Below are 19,062 nucleotides of genomic sequence, written 5' to 3'. Positions count from 1 at the left end.
ACAGTACAACAGCACATGACGATTTATATTATTATAATGACCTGCTAAACAAATTGATTTTGACTTCATGTTAGTAATTAGTAAGGAAAGTTCAATTGAAGCCAAAGAACTAAAGGCTATAATAACTATATGAGAAAAATGACTTGAATAACTTCAACAAATTCATCTTTTCAGGGGTTTCAAGAAATAACCTCAGAGACCCTGAAGTCTTAGTCCTTACAAACATTTACTACCATGTATCCTCATTTGAATACACAGAATACAGATGCAGTACATTACCTCAGGGAATAATATATTGCTAATTGCCTGTACTTTCTGCATCTCTGTAGTATGGGGGCACTTTTTCTGTTTACTAGCAAGGGACACTTTCTCTCTGTGGCATGTGTTTGTGGCACCACCAAGCAAGACAGTTATACTGTTTAAACAAAACATGTAGGGCTGTGCGATATGACCAAAGTCTCAGATCCCGATATAGGTCATTTCATATTTCGATAACGATACATATCACGATATAGCACATTTTCTGTAAATTCATTGAATAAATAGTTCATATAAAATGACCACATGGAAAGGCCTATTTCTTATTACATTTTGAATACTCGACAAATAAAAGGTACTTACTCATATTTGATTATTTTTCTCCTTTTATTTAGAACCTTTGTGCAAATTTTCAATTAACCCTTTTGTGTGTACAGTCACAGTGGTGTGATTAGCCGTGTAGCGCGTATGCTAAAACCGGTGTGATTAAAACACTAGATTGGAAAAATTCTAGCTTTAGCTTTGATGAAACAGCGATTTAACGTTATATAGCAAATAAATAAAAAAACGTAAATATAGCAAATGCTAACTGAAAACTATGAGAAGCTTAATAATGCTAATGAAAACATAAACCATGTAACGTAACATGCGCTACATAGCATAAAAATAAGTAACGTGCGAAAGGGTTAAGCATGTAGCAAAATATAAAATATTAATGTAGAAAATATAAAAAGGTAAATAGAAAACACTTTTCAACTACATTTCTGTGTCACGTTCACTCTACTCCATGTTTGTTTGTGTTGCCACCATGCAAATTTTCTGCCTGCATCCGTGTCTTGTGGAAGAACGCAAAGCGTCGTACAAATGACAAAAAATATTGCCGTAAAGTGTGTGATTTGTGACACAACAAAATAAACGATAGAGCATGTTATGAAACGATAGACGTTTTTCTATCATCACACGATATATATCGTCAAATCGCATAGCCCTAAACACATGTGAATATTTTCTGACATCCTTCCATCTTTGTTAGTTTGTTAGTTTTTTTCACAGTCAGCACCTTCAGAAGAACAGTCAGATGAAGGGTAGTGCATTGGAATGTGCTTTACAGGTGCCTGCTGTTTCTGTCTATGTTGAAATGTAGGACAGAATCAGTTCCAGCATACGCAGCACCTGTAAGTTGCTGATCCAAGAGAACATACAGTTCGGTCTCGTTGTTCTCTAAGCTGTGGACATTGAGTTTATATAACATTTTCAGCTGTAGTGAAGGACACAGCACATTCAATATACAGTGGGTAGCCGAAATAATGGAAACACTAAATGAAAAAGGACTCATATTTTAGAAACTAAAATAGTAACTAAGCAACTAAAATGTGATTAAATAAGTCTATCATTCAGCACTTTGTTGAACACGTGTTAAATACAAAATCCAAACATAATGTTAAGTCAGTCTGAGTAGTTTTCTCAAATAAGTCAATTCATAATCTCACTCTGCAAAAACAAGCAAAACATAAACAATCAAGAAACATGCTGACTATTCCTTATTTCCCCCCAGGAATGATTCTAACCAATTTTATGATAGATTCCAAAATCATACATGATGTATGAGTTAAACTAAGTACCCTGTAGTTCCCTGGATCAGAACAATCCCAATTCTTCTCAATTCAATCTGTCTGATACTTCCTCTCTATCCTCTGTAGGCCTAAATGTAACCTCTTACCCAGTGAAGCTCAAGTAACTCTTCATTGTACTGTATCAGCAATAACTTTACTGAACCTTACCTCCTCTTTCATTTTCCTCCTTCTTTTATGCCATTAAAAAGCTCTTACGGTTACTTTTTGCATATTGCACAAATGGCCTCTCTTCACCCTTACGTCTTTTGACACATAGTGTACTGTGCAACTGCAAAGTGTTTTTGGCATTGATTTGCAGTACCAAACTCTTTAAGAATGATTTATTTATTTATGATTTATTTCCACTTATTTTACCTCACTGAAATGAATGTCTACTATATGTTAAAAATACTTTCAGAAGTTTTCCTCGGTCAATGTTACTTTGGTTTTTCATCAGTTTATTAAAATTAGCTCACTTAAAAACTAGAAACCTTAGATTTGGACGAGGTGGCTTTGACTTTTTCAGGACATCAGATGTGCTGGCACCATACTTAATGGCAGGTGCAGATGTGCTTTTATGACAAATTCATGTGCTGTTTATCTTTGGGCAACTATGCCAACTACCTGTGTGTACACACATTCACAACCAAGGATTAGAAATTTCCCTTCTGAACAGGTCCATCCAGAACCACTAATTGGTATTTCAGCGAAACGATTAATCAATTAGAACAATATAAGATAATGGTAAATACCTTTTTCATGTATTGGTGTAGCGCAACGTTGCGGTCAAAGCTGCAGTTTGGTACCCCGTAGACCCGGGTTCGAGGCCGGGGTGACTGCTCTCGCCCTTTGCTACATATGGTGTCAGTAGTGGGATAGCTTGCCACAAGGCCATCGGAGGCGTGCCCAGTGTGTGAGCTGTACGAGGGACCCCCAGGTAGGGTTGACCCCGGTGTGAGGGACCCCAGAGGTGGGTGAAGCACTGGTGAGCGGGGCACCCTGGGATGGGAGAAGTACGGCAAGGGAAGGCACGTGGTACGCCTCTGTGCGTGAAGCTCATGGGCGCGCCCTCCCAAAGGGGAGGGCAGTGTGATGGAGAGCTGTCACTACAGTTGAGTATTCGCTCTGACTGCCATATCACCAAGCCTGGCTCTTTGGCGTTGCGGTCAAAGCTGAAGTTTGGTACCCTGTAGACCTGGGTTTGAAGCTGGGAGGGGTGACTGCTGTTGCCCTTCGCTACAATTGGTTTTTTTAAATATATCTCCATTCTTCTTCATAATGTTGTTTACCAACCATAAGTATGGTATATACTGTACATTTTGTAACTTTTATTACCTGAAGAGATTGCAATAATATGACATAGATATAGAGGCATAATGACCTGTCACCCCACAAATATCATGACATCTTTTAACTTCACCAAAAAATAACTCTCAGATCACAAATCAGATTCACTGGTTTTCTCAAATTAGGACAGATAGTATTAGTAGATAATATGCTACTTTAGTGTCATGCTTTGAACAAGCAATACAAGCATACAAGGGGGGCGGCAGTGTAGCATAGTGGTTAAGGAGCAGGAGCAGGACTCGTAACCGAAAGGTTGCCGGTTCAATCCCCGCTGGGACACTGCTGTACCCTTGGGCAAGGTACTTAACCCACAGTTGCCTCAGTAAATATCCAGCTGTATAAATGGATAACATTGTAAAGAACTGTAACCTATGTAAGTCGCTTTGGATAAAAGCATCTGCCAAATGAGTAAATGTATTGCAAGATTTTACCTGAATTAAAATTTAGTTTGACACAGACAAAAAATCAGCATAGATTTCCCTAATTTTAATTCAAATATATATATATATATATATATATATCTCATATGCCCATACAGCCCAGTTTGCACTCAAAGTGAGTGTCTTAACTTTTTTAAGCATTTTAATAATCTCCAACCAACCTGTAACTGATACCAAACTGTAAAACTGATTAAAAAAAAGTAATAGCCTGTAAGCAATAATAAATAAATCAGTGATTTGGTATTTTCTTCTGTAGTAATAAAATTCTAATTCTCATTCGTCACACAGTGAGGGAAGGGTGTGCTTTAGCTTACAGATAGTATAGACTGTTAATGACTTAAAAACATTAATAACAAATAATCATAACTATACGTTCTGACTCCAGATATTAATGCTGGCTATCTATTACATTTATAAATAATGCAACTACCTCAAACCATAATTTAAGAATAGAAGAATAAAAAAATACATGCATAAATATATAACAGCAAATACTGTATAATTAAAAACTCATTAAGCAAATTGTGGATTAACTTACTCTTTTTGTCAGCTGTGTGTCCATCATGAAATTGTGTACATGTTTTTCAGCTTTGGTTAATTCCAGTTTCTTTGCAACAACGGCAACCACCAAAGCAGTACATCCAGCACCCTGAGACAAATAGGAAGAAAAATGGGTTATTTTGGTTTTACACATAATTATTATTTCCTGAAATAGTAATTATGTGTACTATTTAACAAAAAAGAATTCTTCAGTTTTGTATCTTGGTTTGTTGAGACATTAGTTGACTAAAACAAAGTTAGCAGAACTGATTGATTGACAGTGGGAAACCCCTTCACATGTCAGTCCAGGAACAGGCATCAGATGCAACAGACAAAGGCCACTGGCTAGCTCATGTAAAGGTTAATTTAGATGGGAATTTATCTTTCTGTTGTAGTAGGGCCAGATTTTGTGCTTTTAACAAAAGGCCAATATATGTAGCTAAGTGGCTAGGGCATTCACTTTGAGCTAACGCTGAGCTCCTTCGCCTAGGTTAGATTCCAGAGGTGTAATCAGCCAGCGATGTCCAGCTCTGCTCCACCAGGGACAGGTTTGGGTAAGTCAGCAGGGTTTGCTTGTCTTGCCACTTTCAGGCACCTTGTGACTCATCGGGCACCTGCAGGTTGCTTGGATAGCATCAGAGAAGCCGTGCCCATCTTCCAGTTGGTGCTTAGCTCACTGTAGTTCACTGGGCAACATGCAGCGTGTGAAAAATAGTTGCATTTTGCATGTGAGTGTGAATGGAAGATTGCACTCGCTACACTCCAGCCTTCCTCCTGTATGAGTAAAATTGTTGTTGTGGTGAGAGTAACCTGAATGCTATCATTGTGAATGTTAAATTAAATTAAAGTAGTTCAAAGTTAAAAATGTGCAGTGGTTGAAGAAAACTGGCCTTGCTCCACCAGGGTATGATTGGTTTTGGTGTCATATCATTGATCTGTGTCCAAATGCTCACTGGCACCCTGTTACTTATCAGGCACATATGAGTCGCTCAGGTGACATCAGGTGTGCTTGTCCTCTTCTGTGTTCTCCCTTTACGCACTGTGGATTTGGAGTGTGAAAAATAATCATTGCCAATGTGCACGTGTATTTGAGGATTGCATTCACTGAAACCAAGTCACTCCTCCATGAATCTCACAGTGAGACTTGCGTAATGTGCAACTGGCTGTTGAAAAAAGTGTGTGAAAGGGTAAAAGAAAAAAGGGGAAAGAAAATTCTAAAAAAAAAAAATGCTAAGGTGTTTTGACATTGTTTTACATTTCAATTGCAAGAAACATTTGTTACAAATCCTGTTACCACTCATAGACATAGTGTAGCTTTTCTCTGTATTGCTATGGGTTAGGACTGTTTGCAACCAAAGAGATTTATACAAGGGAAGACTACAGCATTCTGTGCATTCCTTTGCTATCAACAACTGCATCTCATTACGTCTCATCCTAGCAGCCCATCTTTGATCACTGTTATGTTTTGACAACTGCCAATGTGGCTCAGACAGAAAAAATGTGTATTACTGTTGCGCAGTTCAAGAACAAACAAATCTCTTTGAATGAATCTTTTCAGTGTACTATATGTACTGGTTCAATATTCTACAATATCTGTTAATTTTACTCAGTCCGGCAACTTCCCTAATGTGCTTTGAGCAACAATTACATCAACCTATATAATTCCACAAGACCTAAAAATGACCGTGAGCAGAGGAAGAAACTATGTGCTATTCCCTGTCCCAGGTTACATCCAGCATCAAAGTTGAACAACTTCAAGGGCAGTGATTAGGCGCCTCATGAACTCTTTTCTGATTCACCTCCACCCTCAAACTGACAGGCTATTAGCAGGTGCCCTGTCTTCCTACTTGTGACCAAGGACAGCTTTCTACATCATGGATGGGATAAATCACAGCAAGCCTCCAAGTTCCAGGACACTGTTCCAACCGTATGCAAATCCGGCCACCTATCAAAGGATGATGAACATACTGATGTGCCCATCTGCCACTGTGCACCTGAACAATACGGACTCCTGGAAAGGAGCCGAGCTGCAACTGGACCTCATTTCCAGCCGCAAGACATGCTGCACTGGACATTGGGAAGTTTGTCTACCTGGGTTACTCCTTTGCGCAGGGTCACATCAGGCCTGACAAAAAGAAAGTGGAGTTCATATGCAACAGGTTTCCTCCCAGCAGTGAGCCTCTTTCCACCGACTCCACTGCAAGTGAGTAATTCACACACACTTACTAAGTAGGTGTGAGACTAACACAAATGAAAAGGCTAAGACTGTGCCTCTTCTATAAACTTTCTCTGCATCTAAATTCAGAAATGAGTGAGGGAAATGAATGAGAAAATCCATAGTGCAGATGATATTACACAAACACATTCTTTAAGGAGAAAGCGGTTATTTGTTAAGTGTTTTTGGGGCACACTCCGCTGTCATCATTCCAGTGCTGTGGCTCCAGATGAAACAGGAGCAAATTAAAAAGTACGTGTGACTCTACATGAAACCATAGTAATGGCAGAAGTGGTGACATCTGCAATTCATGTTGGAATCATCACTCTAACAGTGCTGATGTTAAGTGCTAAAGTTTAATAACGCAAGGCAAAAATCGTAGTCAAGGACAAAACGGGTCGGGAACAAGAAGCAGCAGTGCAAATCCAGAATCCAAAACACGAGCAAGGTCCAAAAACAGGCAAGGGTCAAAACCAGTAAACACCGAACGGCTGGGTGCTGGCTTGGTATGGGTGCAACAGACAATACCTCACAATGAGGCAACAGAAACAAGTCCTTAAGTAGCCAGGACCCGGCTGAAGAATGAGTCACAGGTGCGCTTGAGGAGTGGGTGTGGTTGAGCCGGGCTGAACTGGGCATGGCTGAGCTGGCTGACTGGGACCGGGTGTGACACTAAAGACATGCTTAAATGCTTGATATTTCTTTCTTAGACAAATATGAACAGTGAAATTGATGCCTATGCCTAAATTTCCTTCCAAAAACATTAATACTTTTTTTTTTGCTATTTTGAAAAATAAGATTGATAAGATTGATTTGATTTGTTTAACACTTTTTTGGTCACTGCACAATTCCATTTGTGTTATGTCATAGTTTTGATGTCTTTTCTATTATTCTAAAATGTGGAAAATAGTAAAAATAAAGAAAAACCCTTCCTTGGGTAGGTGTGTTTAAACTTTTGACTGGTACTGTAATTGACCTCAGGGGGCTAACTACACTGTAGCAAAGAGCAAATACTTTGTTGCAAGGCTAGTGATTTGTAGGAAACATTCTGGTTTTATACCTCTTAACAACTGCTGTTTGATAACCAGACAGATATCACATCGTTTCAGGTTAATCTGAGCCTTGAAATCCAGCTGCAACCTTTTTGTAACTTGCTCTGGATAAAAGTGTCTGCCAAACAAATAAATGTATAAATGCAAAGTTGTTTTTACAGCTTATGTTCACTTCTAATTTAATCTGGAATCATTTAGTCCAATGTTACCACTGCTTTGTGACTGTGTGTGAGAAATGTTCATTCATACAGTAAAATACCATCTGTGGTAAATTTAACTTTCTGTGGTTGAGTGGCGCTCATGTAAAATTTGCAGAAAGAGGTCCATACAAATGCGTGCCCTGGGATGCCTAAAAAAGGCATCCTGTCATACCAAGTGTGAATGGTGGAAACATGGGCACTTACTGAAAGGGAGCAACTGAGGGCAAGTGAAAGTGCCTTTGGCAGATTTGGATATCTTTGACCACAAGACACGGTGAAGAGAATTGTTAACAGCAAGTGAGCAAAACTGTGGAATGTGATTCAAATGTACTGTTACTGACTGTGTGAGGCTACAAGCTTGCACTCAGGTGAGAGCAGTGATGTTGAATAACATTGAGCTGATGCAATCCAGCTAAATTAATGTGGAATTATTACATAGTGGATTGTGAAGGATTTTTTATCTAAACCTGGTCTGCCCAATGATTTCTCTTCTATCACCCAATTTGGAAGATACAATTTGACTGCCGCTCATCGCAACAGCCACCTATAACAGTGCTAAAGAGAGACCGCACACAAACATGCCACTTCCTGTTACACCACAGTCCCCACGGTAGTGACCCAGCTAGGAGTCAAACATATAACTATTTGGTTGATGGGGAAATAAGCATGTGGAAATGGTTGAGAATAAAGTTATAATTAATCAATAAATATAAAAAAGAATGCCAAAAAACATTCTGCATAATCCATAGATGTAATGTTTTCTGTCCAATAGTTTTCGCAGGTTCATTTGAACTTTTGTTCAAAAATGAACCTGTTCATTTGAACTTTTGAACCTTTAAATCCTGCAGAAAACATTGGTCGAACAATAAAATCCATTGTCTTGTGGTTTGTGTGCCTAGTGCTAAGAAAATCCTTGATTTTTGACATTTGTGATCGTTGCTTAATGCTACCAAATCAGAGTCACACAGCTGAAGTGATTTTGAGGAAACTCCTTGGATAGGTCATGTTATACTATTGAAAGGAGGCAGAGCGTCACACAAAGTTCTACAATTGCACAAGGTTGAGGGATCAATCTGAATGGAAATTGCAGCCAAGGTTTCCAAGAAGACACAATGGAATGTGGTTATATTTTTCAAACCTTACTAATATCACCCATTGGAGGAGAGGGAATGTAATTAGCATTGCTATTTTGGTAATGAGGGATAGTAGTGTTTTTCTGTTTAATTCAAATATGGGTCAGATACGTACAGTATGTTTTCATAGTTCATCTCACATTTCATTTAACTTTTCATTTAGCTTGCTTGGTGGCAAGTACAGGCCAAGCAATATGTTGCTATGGTAACGTAGTTGGCTACAGTTTGAGTTTGCTGTGAGAAATAAGCCCGACTTCGGAACATCTTGCTAAAGTTGCCGACTACCAAAGTGTGTGGTCCTGTTTTGTGAAGCAGTCCCCTGGTCCATAAACAATGATGGCATTTGCTTCCATTCATGTGCGTGTGCAATAGGGGCAGTGGTTCACTTCTGTGGGGTAGTTTTCTTTTTCTTTTCTTTTCTTTTCTTTACTGGCCCAATAGGTCAGTGCAAAATATTTCTTATTTCATGCCCTGTTGGCCCAATATAAACAATATTCATGTTCATATCCATATTTATTATGGATATAAAGTTAATTCTTGGCATTACAAGGACATCTGATGGTTTGTATTTTGTAGCAATAAAAAGGATTTACACAATTTAATTAAAAAAAGAAGCCATATAATGAAATATACGTTGATCAATATCTGGATGTTGCAGTAACTGATTTAAGCATGGGCTGTTCATGCCAGCATTAATACTAAATCATAAACAAACTATGCCAAAAGCACATATTTCTGTAGAAGACATTTTCTCAGTTGTCTCCTCTTTGGAGTTTAAAGCAGTGAAATATTAGGCACCTTAAGATATTACTTACCATAATACCAGTCAGGAGGCATACTCCTTTTCCACAGTATGTATTAGGCACCATATCCCCATATCCAATCGTGAGGAAAGTGATTGAAATCAACCACATGGCCCCAAGAAAGTTGCTGGTTACATCCATGTTGTCATGGTATCTGAAACATATATCATCAACAGTAGAGACCAGATAAAAACATGTATTTTGCAGAGGCAAATGAGATGGTAAACATGAATCATTTGATCAATCATTGATCGTGAATTCCGAGTTTGTGTTTTTGTGTAATTTTCAATAGTAGTGGACAAACTACTAGCACTGGTAAAACTATACAGTCATGGACTGAATTCCAGTTAGATCATTTCAAAAGACTAAACTGTGGAGCTTGACGCTATATTCAGTGCATCCAGAACCCAGCCCTACTATGCAAACATAATATTTTAAGTTGTAGTTCAAGTAGCAGAGAAATGCACCTTTCACATGCTCGAACAGTCCATGCAGCTATTATCCACAGAGAGATCGTGAAGACCAGCAGTACAGTTCCAGGGCATATTGTCATCAATGTCTTCATAACAAATCGAGTATTAAAGTTTATTTTATTCAGTGCTCCAATGCTTCTTGATGAGGCATCAGTAAAAAGTTTGCTGTGGAGAAGCATCACTCTGGCAATGAGGTACAGTCTGAGGAACATCGGTATCGACAAAATAATATCCACATCTGCATCTGTTTTCGATGGGCTGTAGGAGAAGGCCAGACGTGCTGTCCAAGTGAAAGTGTAGTTCCCAGGAATAGGATGAATAGCACACACTAACATTTCCAGGCAGATGAAGAAAATTCTCTCATATGTCATGGCTATTCTCCAGTCGTCAGCAGCGTTGTCCACCATGAATAACTGTAAATGCAGAAGAAGAAAATGCATAAATTCAATTTTATCTATAGAAAACATAATTGAAACATAGTAGACCAGTACTAAACAAACACATTAAAAAAAAGATTGTGGGAAACACTAGCAGGCCAAACAGCTGTTGACTTTTAGGTATGGTCAAGAATACAACTTTGGTCAAAAGTAAACCTACAAGCAATGTTTGGCAAATTCCATGTGAGTGAGGCAATGCTTATAAAGAATAATTTGAGTACAACTAAAGACAACAGTGCTGTTGTTAACTGTGGCCAGGATTGACCAGAGACCCAGGGTTTCAGTCAAAACCACAAAATCGTCAAATAGGAAAGCTGTATGCAATGAAAGAAGCATTAAACTAAACCATATTCAGTCAACACAGTTTCATGCTAATAAGTGTCAGTGTCAATCCTCTCATTTAATTATTGAAACCACAAATTTAAGAATGCCAGCCTGAAGATTGACATTGATGTGCACTTTCCTTATATCAGATATAATCTTATTCCTTTGGTGTGCAGACAATGTGGCAGCTAATTAAAATATTCACTAGGAATATGTATACAGAATAGTTTTTCTTTGAAAGGGTGAAAAGTACTGATTTTTGAAAATTAATGCACTGACATGTTAACTTGCACTAACATAAAAATGTCTAAAGCAAAAAAGAAAGTTTAAAAGTTTAAAAGATTAGTTTAATCCATTAGCTTCATTTTGCTGGGTAGTTTGGTTGCTGGTTTCAAAAGGCAAAAGAGATTTGATCAACCTCAATTTAATATTTAATCTGGGTAATGTGGAGATGGGAATATCTTGACACTGTAAGGAGGGCAATCTCATTAGTAAATGAGAAAGAGAGTCTGCACAATTAGAAATTAATGATATGGTTTATTTATATCAAAGCCTCCTTGTCAGAGGCTGCTCTGCTGAATGCATTTCATCTTATCTAATACATTGTTAATGTACAACATGCACATATGTAGTGTTGTTTTCATGTGCCATTCTACAAAGTGGCTCTAAAAGGGCTACTGACTTACTGGTCATCTTATGAACATATGTTCTATGTCTTAAATTTCACACAGTTTGTGGAACAAAAACCACCAGCAAATATGGTATCCTGAATATAGTTTATTGGATAGTAATCATCTGATTAAGACAGCCCATGTCTCTGTCCTTGAGAAAGCTAAGCTGTACAATGGAAATTGTCAGGTTACCAGCCAGTAGAAGTTACCTGACCCCTCTGTGATGTATCAAGTAGAAGACAGATCACTCTATAAAACATGGAGGACCATCTCTAGACAGTTACCACACAGCAAAGTGTAGGGTTTGAAATGAGTCTGCATCACAATATTGCTTATCACACATTTACACTCTTGACTGTAATTCCATAGAAAATTATGTGGAAAAAGTGTATTGTCAAAAAAGTCAAAAGGTTTTGTAGCCTCCCTGTGGTCCTAGTGAGCAAATAAACTGAATTATTAGGCTGTAATGCTCAAAAAATGAATTATGTAGTTGCATGCAGGTGTATATATTAAATCTGATGTATGAATTAAGAAAAAGAATGAGGGGATCAGAAGGAGAGTGAAATGCTCAGAATGTTTCTCGAATGGGTCCTGAGGAAAAAATGGTTGAATTTTCCTTTGCATGTCTTTCCTTTACTAAAATATGGTACACCTCAATACTTTTCAATACTTCAACCACATTTTATTATTTCTATTTATGATTATCTGCTCTTGTACATTTACAAGCATCAGGGATTGATACAAAATTTGAAAACCATACCAAACCAAAAGTGTCAGCAGTTGAACACCAACAACTCTGGTTACTGAACTGGATTTTAACTGAGATTAATCTGCAACCATATATCATGAAACAGTAAAAAAAATGTAGATTAGCTCTTGTGTGTGATTTGTAACTAATTACAGTCACCTCCAGAATTACTGGCACCCTTGATAAAGCTGCAGTAAAAGGACTAGAAAAAACTAGAATGAAGTCAATGAGACATACTGTATTTTTTAATATGCGGAAACCAGTGAACACTAGCAATACAGTCAACAGAATCCACCAAAATGACATATTTACCAAATTACATATTTATTTCCAAAATAATAGGTGTCAAAATTATTGGCAGCCCTGCTTTAGTACTTGGTGCAGCCACTAATAACAAAGAACAGAAATGAGTCTTTTTCTGTTATGACTGAAAAAGTCATTTTCTGAGGTAACTTTGACCATTCCTCCATGCAAAACCTTTCAGGTTTCCTCTTACAGATTGCCCTTTTCAATTCATACTACATGTTATCTGTAGAGTTTAGGTCTGGAGACTGTGATGGCCATTTCAGAACCTTTATTTTGTACTCATGTAACCATTTTGTGTTGTTTTTGACCTTTGTTTCAGGTCACTGTCTTGTTGAAAGGTCCATCTGCCATGAAGACTCAGCTTCTTGGCAGAGGCAGCCAGGTTTTTGGCTAAAATGTCCCTATACTCGGCAGAATCCATTATGCCAGTGATCTTGACAAGAGCCCCTGTATTGCTGGCAGAAAAACAGCCCCAAAGCATCAATAATCATCCACCATGTTTGACCAAGGGAATGAAGTGCTTTCCCATGTATGCTTCTCTGCCAAACATGCTGATGCTGGAAATGACCAAAAAGTTCAATCTTCAATTCATCTGACCATAGCACCCAGTTCCAGTCATAATTCCATAAATGTTTGGCAAACTATCAGTGCTTGATTTTATTGGCAGCTCTCAGAGTTTTTTGTGTGTTATCCTTCCAAATAATATGTGGGGAATATTGCCACAGAATTTAACTTTGGTTTTATTTAGGATAATCTTAAGGGGTTTCAATAATGTAAATACCATATTCTGGAAATAAACTCATAATTTCAAATATGTTATTTTAGTGTATTCCACTGATTTATTGAGATATATAGCAGCGTATGTACTTAACAACTTCCCATAGCTTTTTTATGCTCTTCTGTGTTGTTGTGCCCATATTGACTGGTCTGGGAGTGTTGTTAACCTGGTATGACTAAAAAAGACTGTGCCCCAGTGCACAAAGCAAGGACTATAAAGACATGGTTTGATGAGTTGGGTGTGGAAGAACTTGACTGGCCCGCACAGAGCCCTGACCTCAACCCCATCGAGCACCTTTGGGATGAACTGGAACGGAGATTGCGAGCCAGGCCTTCCCGTCCAACATCAGTACCTGACCTCATAAATGCTCTACAGAATGAATGGGCACAAAATCCCACAGAAACACTCCAAAATCTTGTGGAAAGCCTTCCAAGAAGAGTGGAAGCTATTATAGCTGCAAAAGGGGGACCAACTCCATATTAAAGTATATGTATTTAAATACAATGTCATTACAGTCCCTGTTGGTGTAATGGTCAGGCATCCGAATACTTTTGTCCATATAGTGTATATATAATATTGATTTTATTTTTTTTGACAGTCCTCCGTCTGCATCTTTATCAAGGGTGCCAACAAATCAACAAAAGGGTGACTGTATTTGTACCGGCAATTACAAATTCGGTGAGCAGTGTTCATTACACACTAAACACACTACAATGAAAACAACTATAAATCAAGCTGTGACATAAAACCAAGTAAGTATGAAATTGCTAAAAAGGAAAGGATTTATAAACTGATCTTTGCTGTATGCTTGAAATTAAACTCATTCTCTATTTAACCCATTTCCTACCTGTTGCTGTAAAGGTGACTCCCACCTTGTGCTTCTGTGCCACCAAGTCATTTCAGCACATTGGGAAGTAGACCTGATTCCAAATTAACTGTTAGTTCTGCCCTCTGTGACTTCACATTGATTGCACCTCATCGCTGATGTGGTCATTTATGTCAACTTAAGGGGGGTCTGTTTGATCAATATCTAGGTAGTTGAAATTCCAGCCATGTTACATATGTGTAGGCCGACGTATCCTTGATTAGGTCATTATTCTTTTATCCACGCATCTTCGTTGTGCAAACCGCAGAACACCAGTATTCTGTCCATTGACTCAAACTGAACAGGTGGAATGCTGTTTCTAACTTTCCAACAATAGCTACATTGCTTTAAACTGTTAGCATTGTTCCCACTCTTGCTATTAAGCAAACCATCGGGTATGTGGTATCAGCTTACAGCTATATAAATGAGTTGTTTGGATCAGTGGTGTTTAATTCCCATTACAAATGAATTACGGTAATGGAGAACATACCTGTAATAAAATAGGAGAGTTAAGTAACACACTGTTACTCAGACGATTTAGAGCATTTTGTCCACAAGGCCGCCATTATTTCAGATATAGTGTACACATTACGACCAGTGCACATCTACCAGCACACAGCTACCACTATGTTACAATGAAAATTAACATATAACCTAAGTATAAATATAGACATTAATATAGAGATCTGTGTCTTCTCTTAACTCTGACATCTTGACACTGTCACACTAGTGGTATCTAATGGTACACTAATGGTATCTTGTCAACATGGACAGTATCATGCCATTGTGTCACACCACCTGAGCAGACAAACCTTTAAAGGTAATTTGGCTAAATCATGATTGGCCATGTCACATTCCTAAACCTTCCAACTCCCTACAGGGGCCTCTTGCCACTTGTGCTGACCTCTGTGCCAGGTTCTTGCCCCTGCTTCTTTTGTCATGTTATTGTTTATTGCACACTGCATTAGAGACTGGCATTTCTACTTGCATTAAATCCAGGGCTGTGGTCTGTCAGCGCAAACATGATTGAATGTGATACCGTATCTTTGTGTCACACACTTCCATTTCCATTATTGATTTGACTGTTTTTCATTTAGATCACCATAAATATTAGGTTCACAATTTCATTAGGGGTTTAAGTACTGCAGGTGTTGGAACCTTTTTTTGTATTTGGGTTTATATTATTCTGACAGTTTTGGGGGAAATGGCTATGAAACACAGATGATACATTTGGTAGGAGAACTATGGCAGGTATGTTGACATTGAAAATATCACCTGCCGGTCACATGATACAATGATTATATTAGAAATAACATATTATATGTGAACACACAAACATGTTACAGTTTGTGGAGTATAACCACAAAGTGTGATATATAGTTTCCTCATTACATTATTGTCATTTAGCAGACACTCTTATCCAGAGCGACTTACATAGGCCACAGTTTTTTACATGTTATCTGTTTACACAGCTAGATATTTATTGAGGAAGTTATGGGCTAAGTACCTTGCCCAACGGTACAAATAAAGGACAAGCTCCTCACAAGTTAGCTTTAGCTGTTAAATTCTGACAGAAAAGTTCCTATGCCAAAAGACTTTTCTGATGACCCACTCAGACTTCAGTGTTTGCATATAAAAATGAGACTTTATATCTCAACGGTTTTTTTCCTGGTTAAATAAAGGTTAAATTTTTTTTTTAGATTTGCAAATCCCATTCATCATTGGTTAAACTGGTGGCAGACTAGCCTCACACACATTGTATTCCATACCCAAATACTATTCCAAATTTGATCATGATCCATTAGAATACATGGATGCCTCAAATGATATCTACAAAGTGAATGACAGGGATGTATACAGTGTGGCAATTTTGTGCTAGCCCTAATTTTGCACTGACGCTAATTTCATGCCAGTGCAAATGAGCACAACTGTAAAATTCCAGCGACTTGCTAAATTCATGCTGTGACAAACTAGCTAGAAAAATCATAGATTTTGCACAGAGTGGGAGGAAAGGGGTGCTTGGTAAAAAGGAGGACACAATCACTTGAAAAGGTCCTAATTTCATACTGGTGCAAAAAAACAAAAATACTATTGTAAAATGCAAGTGAGTTGCTGAATTTGTGCTGTGAAAAAAACACTGCTGTGTGAAAAATGTCTCATTTCTGTCAAGTGGGTAATTTCCTTCTTCAGAATCATCTTAGTGGCTAATGTACACAAACGTGACTCCATTTATTTCTTACAAATAGCCTCTCAGACAGCAGTAAATTCTTTGTCATGGCAGTGCAGGCTTGTGCAGTTTAATTCATACGGGAGACCATGTTCAGTTACCAATCTCTGAAGATTTATTGTTTGGAAAGGGACATAATGTTAGTTGGCTAGCTAAATAACCAGAGGTGGACACCCCGGCTTCAGAAAGTAAACGTCCTGCCACAAATTTATTCTTGCCATTCATTACACCAGCTGAATTTAATTAGCACAACTTTTCAGCCAGGTAGAGGAGCTAATTAGTGAAATCACCTTGTTTAGTGAATGGCTGGAACAAATACGTGGCAGGACTTTTACTTTCTGAAGATGGGATATCCACCTCTGTAAATAACTACCTGGAAATTACCACATACTCTGATGTAACTGAACGTGGTATTTCATATGGATTCAACTGTGCAAGCTTGCATTGCCATGACAAACAGTGGACCACTGTTTGAGATATCACTGAGACATGTTTGTATATGTTAGCCACAATTAACATACAGCTAGCTAATGTTAACTTCTTTGCTAGCTAAGTACAGTACATGCTTGGGAAGAACCACCAAGGGACAATTTGGAAAATTCCGGATGCAATTCAGGAAAACTGCTGGTAATTCAGGATACTCTGTGTATAGGCCTACAGAAATATGAGCAGTGGTTGTATTTCACCATACCTGTAAAGAGCTTATTTGGAATATGACTATACCAGGATGAGGAACATTACATGGAACGCTGTGAATGAAAATGTAATTATTGTACCATGGCTGGACCTCTCTCTCACAAGCAACTCTATTTCCCCTGCCTTCCATCTAAAATGGTGACTTTGGTCAAGCAGCACCTCCTCCATGCTGAAAACAGCAAAGGTAGACACAGCAGAGGAGCCTTTTCCTAACCCTCGGGTCAAAGTTTCCTCAGACCAACCCCATTTAGTAATGGTGTTGGCTTTGCACCAGGACATTACATAACACTAGCATTATCAAATGACCAAATTTTATATTCCCCTGCCCCCAAACTGTTTTATACCCCCCTTCACTTAGTCGTCTAACTGGTGCCCTTAGTAAGATATGGGACCAAAAATTATTTTACGCAAACATTACATGAAGTCACATGCCTTAACACCTTTAAGGAATGCCATAAGAATCATCATGACCAACAATCATGATCAATAGTCGTAAGAGCAGTTTACAGTATTACTTTAAAAGTAATACGTATGGTATATGTACAGAATATGTCAATATGCAGATTCACTCTCAATTTTACTTCAGGAGAACGCTCAATCTCTCAGCTAATCAGGTCACCAAATAAATTCACAGCACCCCATTTATGGGACTGTATAGTCTTGTTTCTGTTGCCTGCTAAAACAGAAGATTAGATTTAAGAAAAAATTCAGCTGCTGCTGTATCGGTTCTTGGAGTATGACATAACCAGCCCCCTGGGAAATATGATTGCAACAAATTTGTTTCCCCTTTTCTGTAACAGAAAAATGAAGAAAAGTGCAAAACGTCTTCCTGCCAAGCAACAATAAGAACAAAAAACACAGCAGTGAGAAAGGTACTGGTCTAAAGGAGACTCGCTTGGCTCACAACAGTCCTTTGACAGAATATATCATTTCAAACCTCAAAAGCTAAATGACTTGCTTGTGAGTGAACCAACAATCAAGATAAAGGGGCACTGTTTTGCACATTTTGCTTGGAGCAAGGTGAAACTTTGTCTGAAAAAACCCTTTTTGTTCCAGGAAACCAAATCCTCAAACAGGTTAATGATGTGGAGTGCAACTCCTCTGCCACCACATAATGTGCTCTGACACCTATGCAATGAGTGCAGCCAAATGGCCCTGTCAACCAAGAATAGGCAAGTTGCCAAGACTGAAGAAGATGCACTTAGGCAAATGAAAATGAAAATCAGTATTTTATATATATATCTCTAAAGAGGAAATGTCCTTGCATAATATTCTATCAAAAATGGAGGAGTTACTAACCTTAATATGATTATCATGTGTGGTGTGTGGTGTTAATAGGGCAGTTTTCAGATGATATGAAAGATGACTTGGCTTTGAAAAGTAAGTACTGTATAACCTGGAAGCTTTAACACATACTGTGGATAAGAGCAACATATTGTTATAGTATGTAGGCTAAATGTGAAGACACCAAATTAGTATGCACAGCAACTCATTATCACTTACGCCGGTGACTCAGATTTATTGTTATTCATAATTGTTTATTACAATGTAAATTCTTTATATCTAGAATTACATCCTTGCTTTAACCTTGGCACCTATTTTGCAAAGGTTTCACAAATTGAGATTATAGTCTTGCTATAATCAATATAAAATGTCATTATTAATTTAATAATGACAAAAGGAAAAAACACTGTTGCATAAATACATATCTGTAAATTTGTCCTTTATTTATAGCAACTTCAATAAACACATTAGAAATAAAAATGGCTTAAGTAGTACTTTAAATATATTTACATAAATGGCACCAAGACATTGTGCATACACAAAAATCACAAGCAAGCATATAAATGCATAACATCAGTGTATTATATTTTGATCAACTCATTCAATAAAAGCTATTTCCTTTCAGAGAAATGGATAACATTTGTTAGTGGCA

At 37.9% G+C, this 19,062-nt stretch overlaps 1 protein-coding gene across 1 annotated transcript in view; it reads right to left on the bottom strand.

Annotated features, from left to right (window-relative positions):
- The window catches only part of kcnn2 (potassium calcium-activated channel subfamily N member 2), a 52,773-nt gene that overhangs the window by 17,262 nt on the left and 16,449 nt on the right, over positions 1-19,062 (bottom strand). Inside the window, exons 3-5 of the mRNA XM_036529334.1 lie at positions 10,069-10,487; positions 9,614-9,755; positions 4,197-4,307 (exon numbers count right to left, since the gene is read on the bottom strand). Coding sequence (XP_036385227.1) covers positions 4,197-4,307; positions 9,614-9,755; positions 10,069-10,487 — 672 coding nt within the window. The remainder of the gene's footprint in view (positions 1-4,196; positions 4,308-9,613; positions 9,756-10,068; positions 10,488-19,062) is intronic.

Source organism: Megalops cyprinoides, chromosome 5, assembly GCF_013368585.1.
Source record: "Megalops cyprinoides isolate fMegCyp1 chromosome 5, fMegCyp1.pri, whole genome shotgun sequence".
In the NCBI taxonomy this organism is placed as follows: domain Eukaryota; kingdom Metazoa; phylum Chordata; class Actinopteri; order Elopiformes; family Megalopidae; genus Megalops; species Megalops cyprinoides.
Note: the sequence above shows the minus strand (reverse complement) of the source record. Positions and strands in the feature narration are given on the sequence as shown.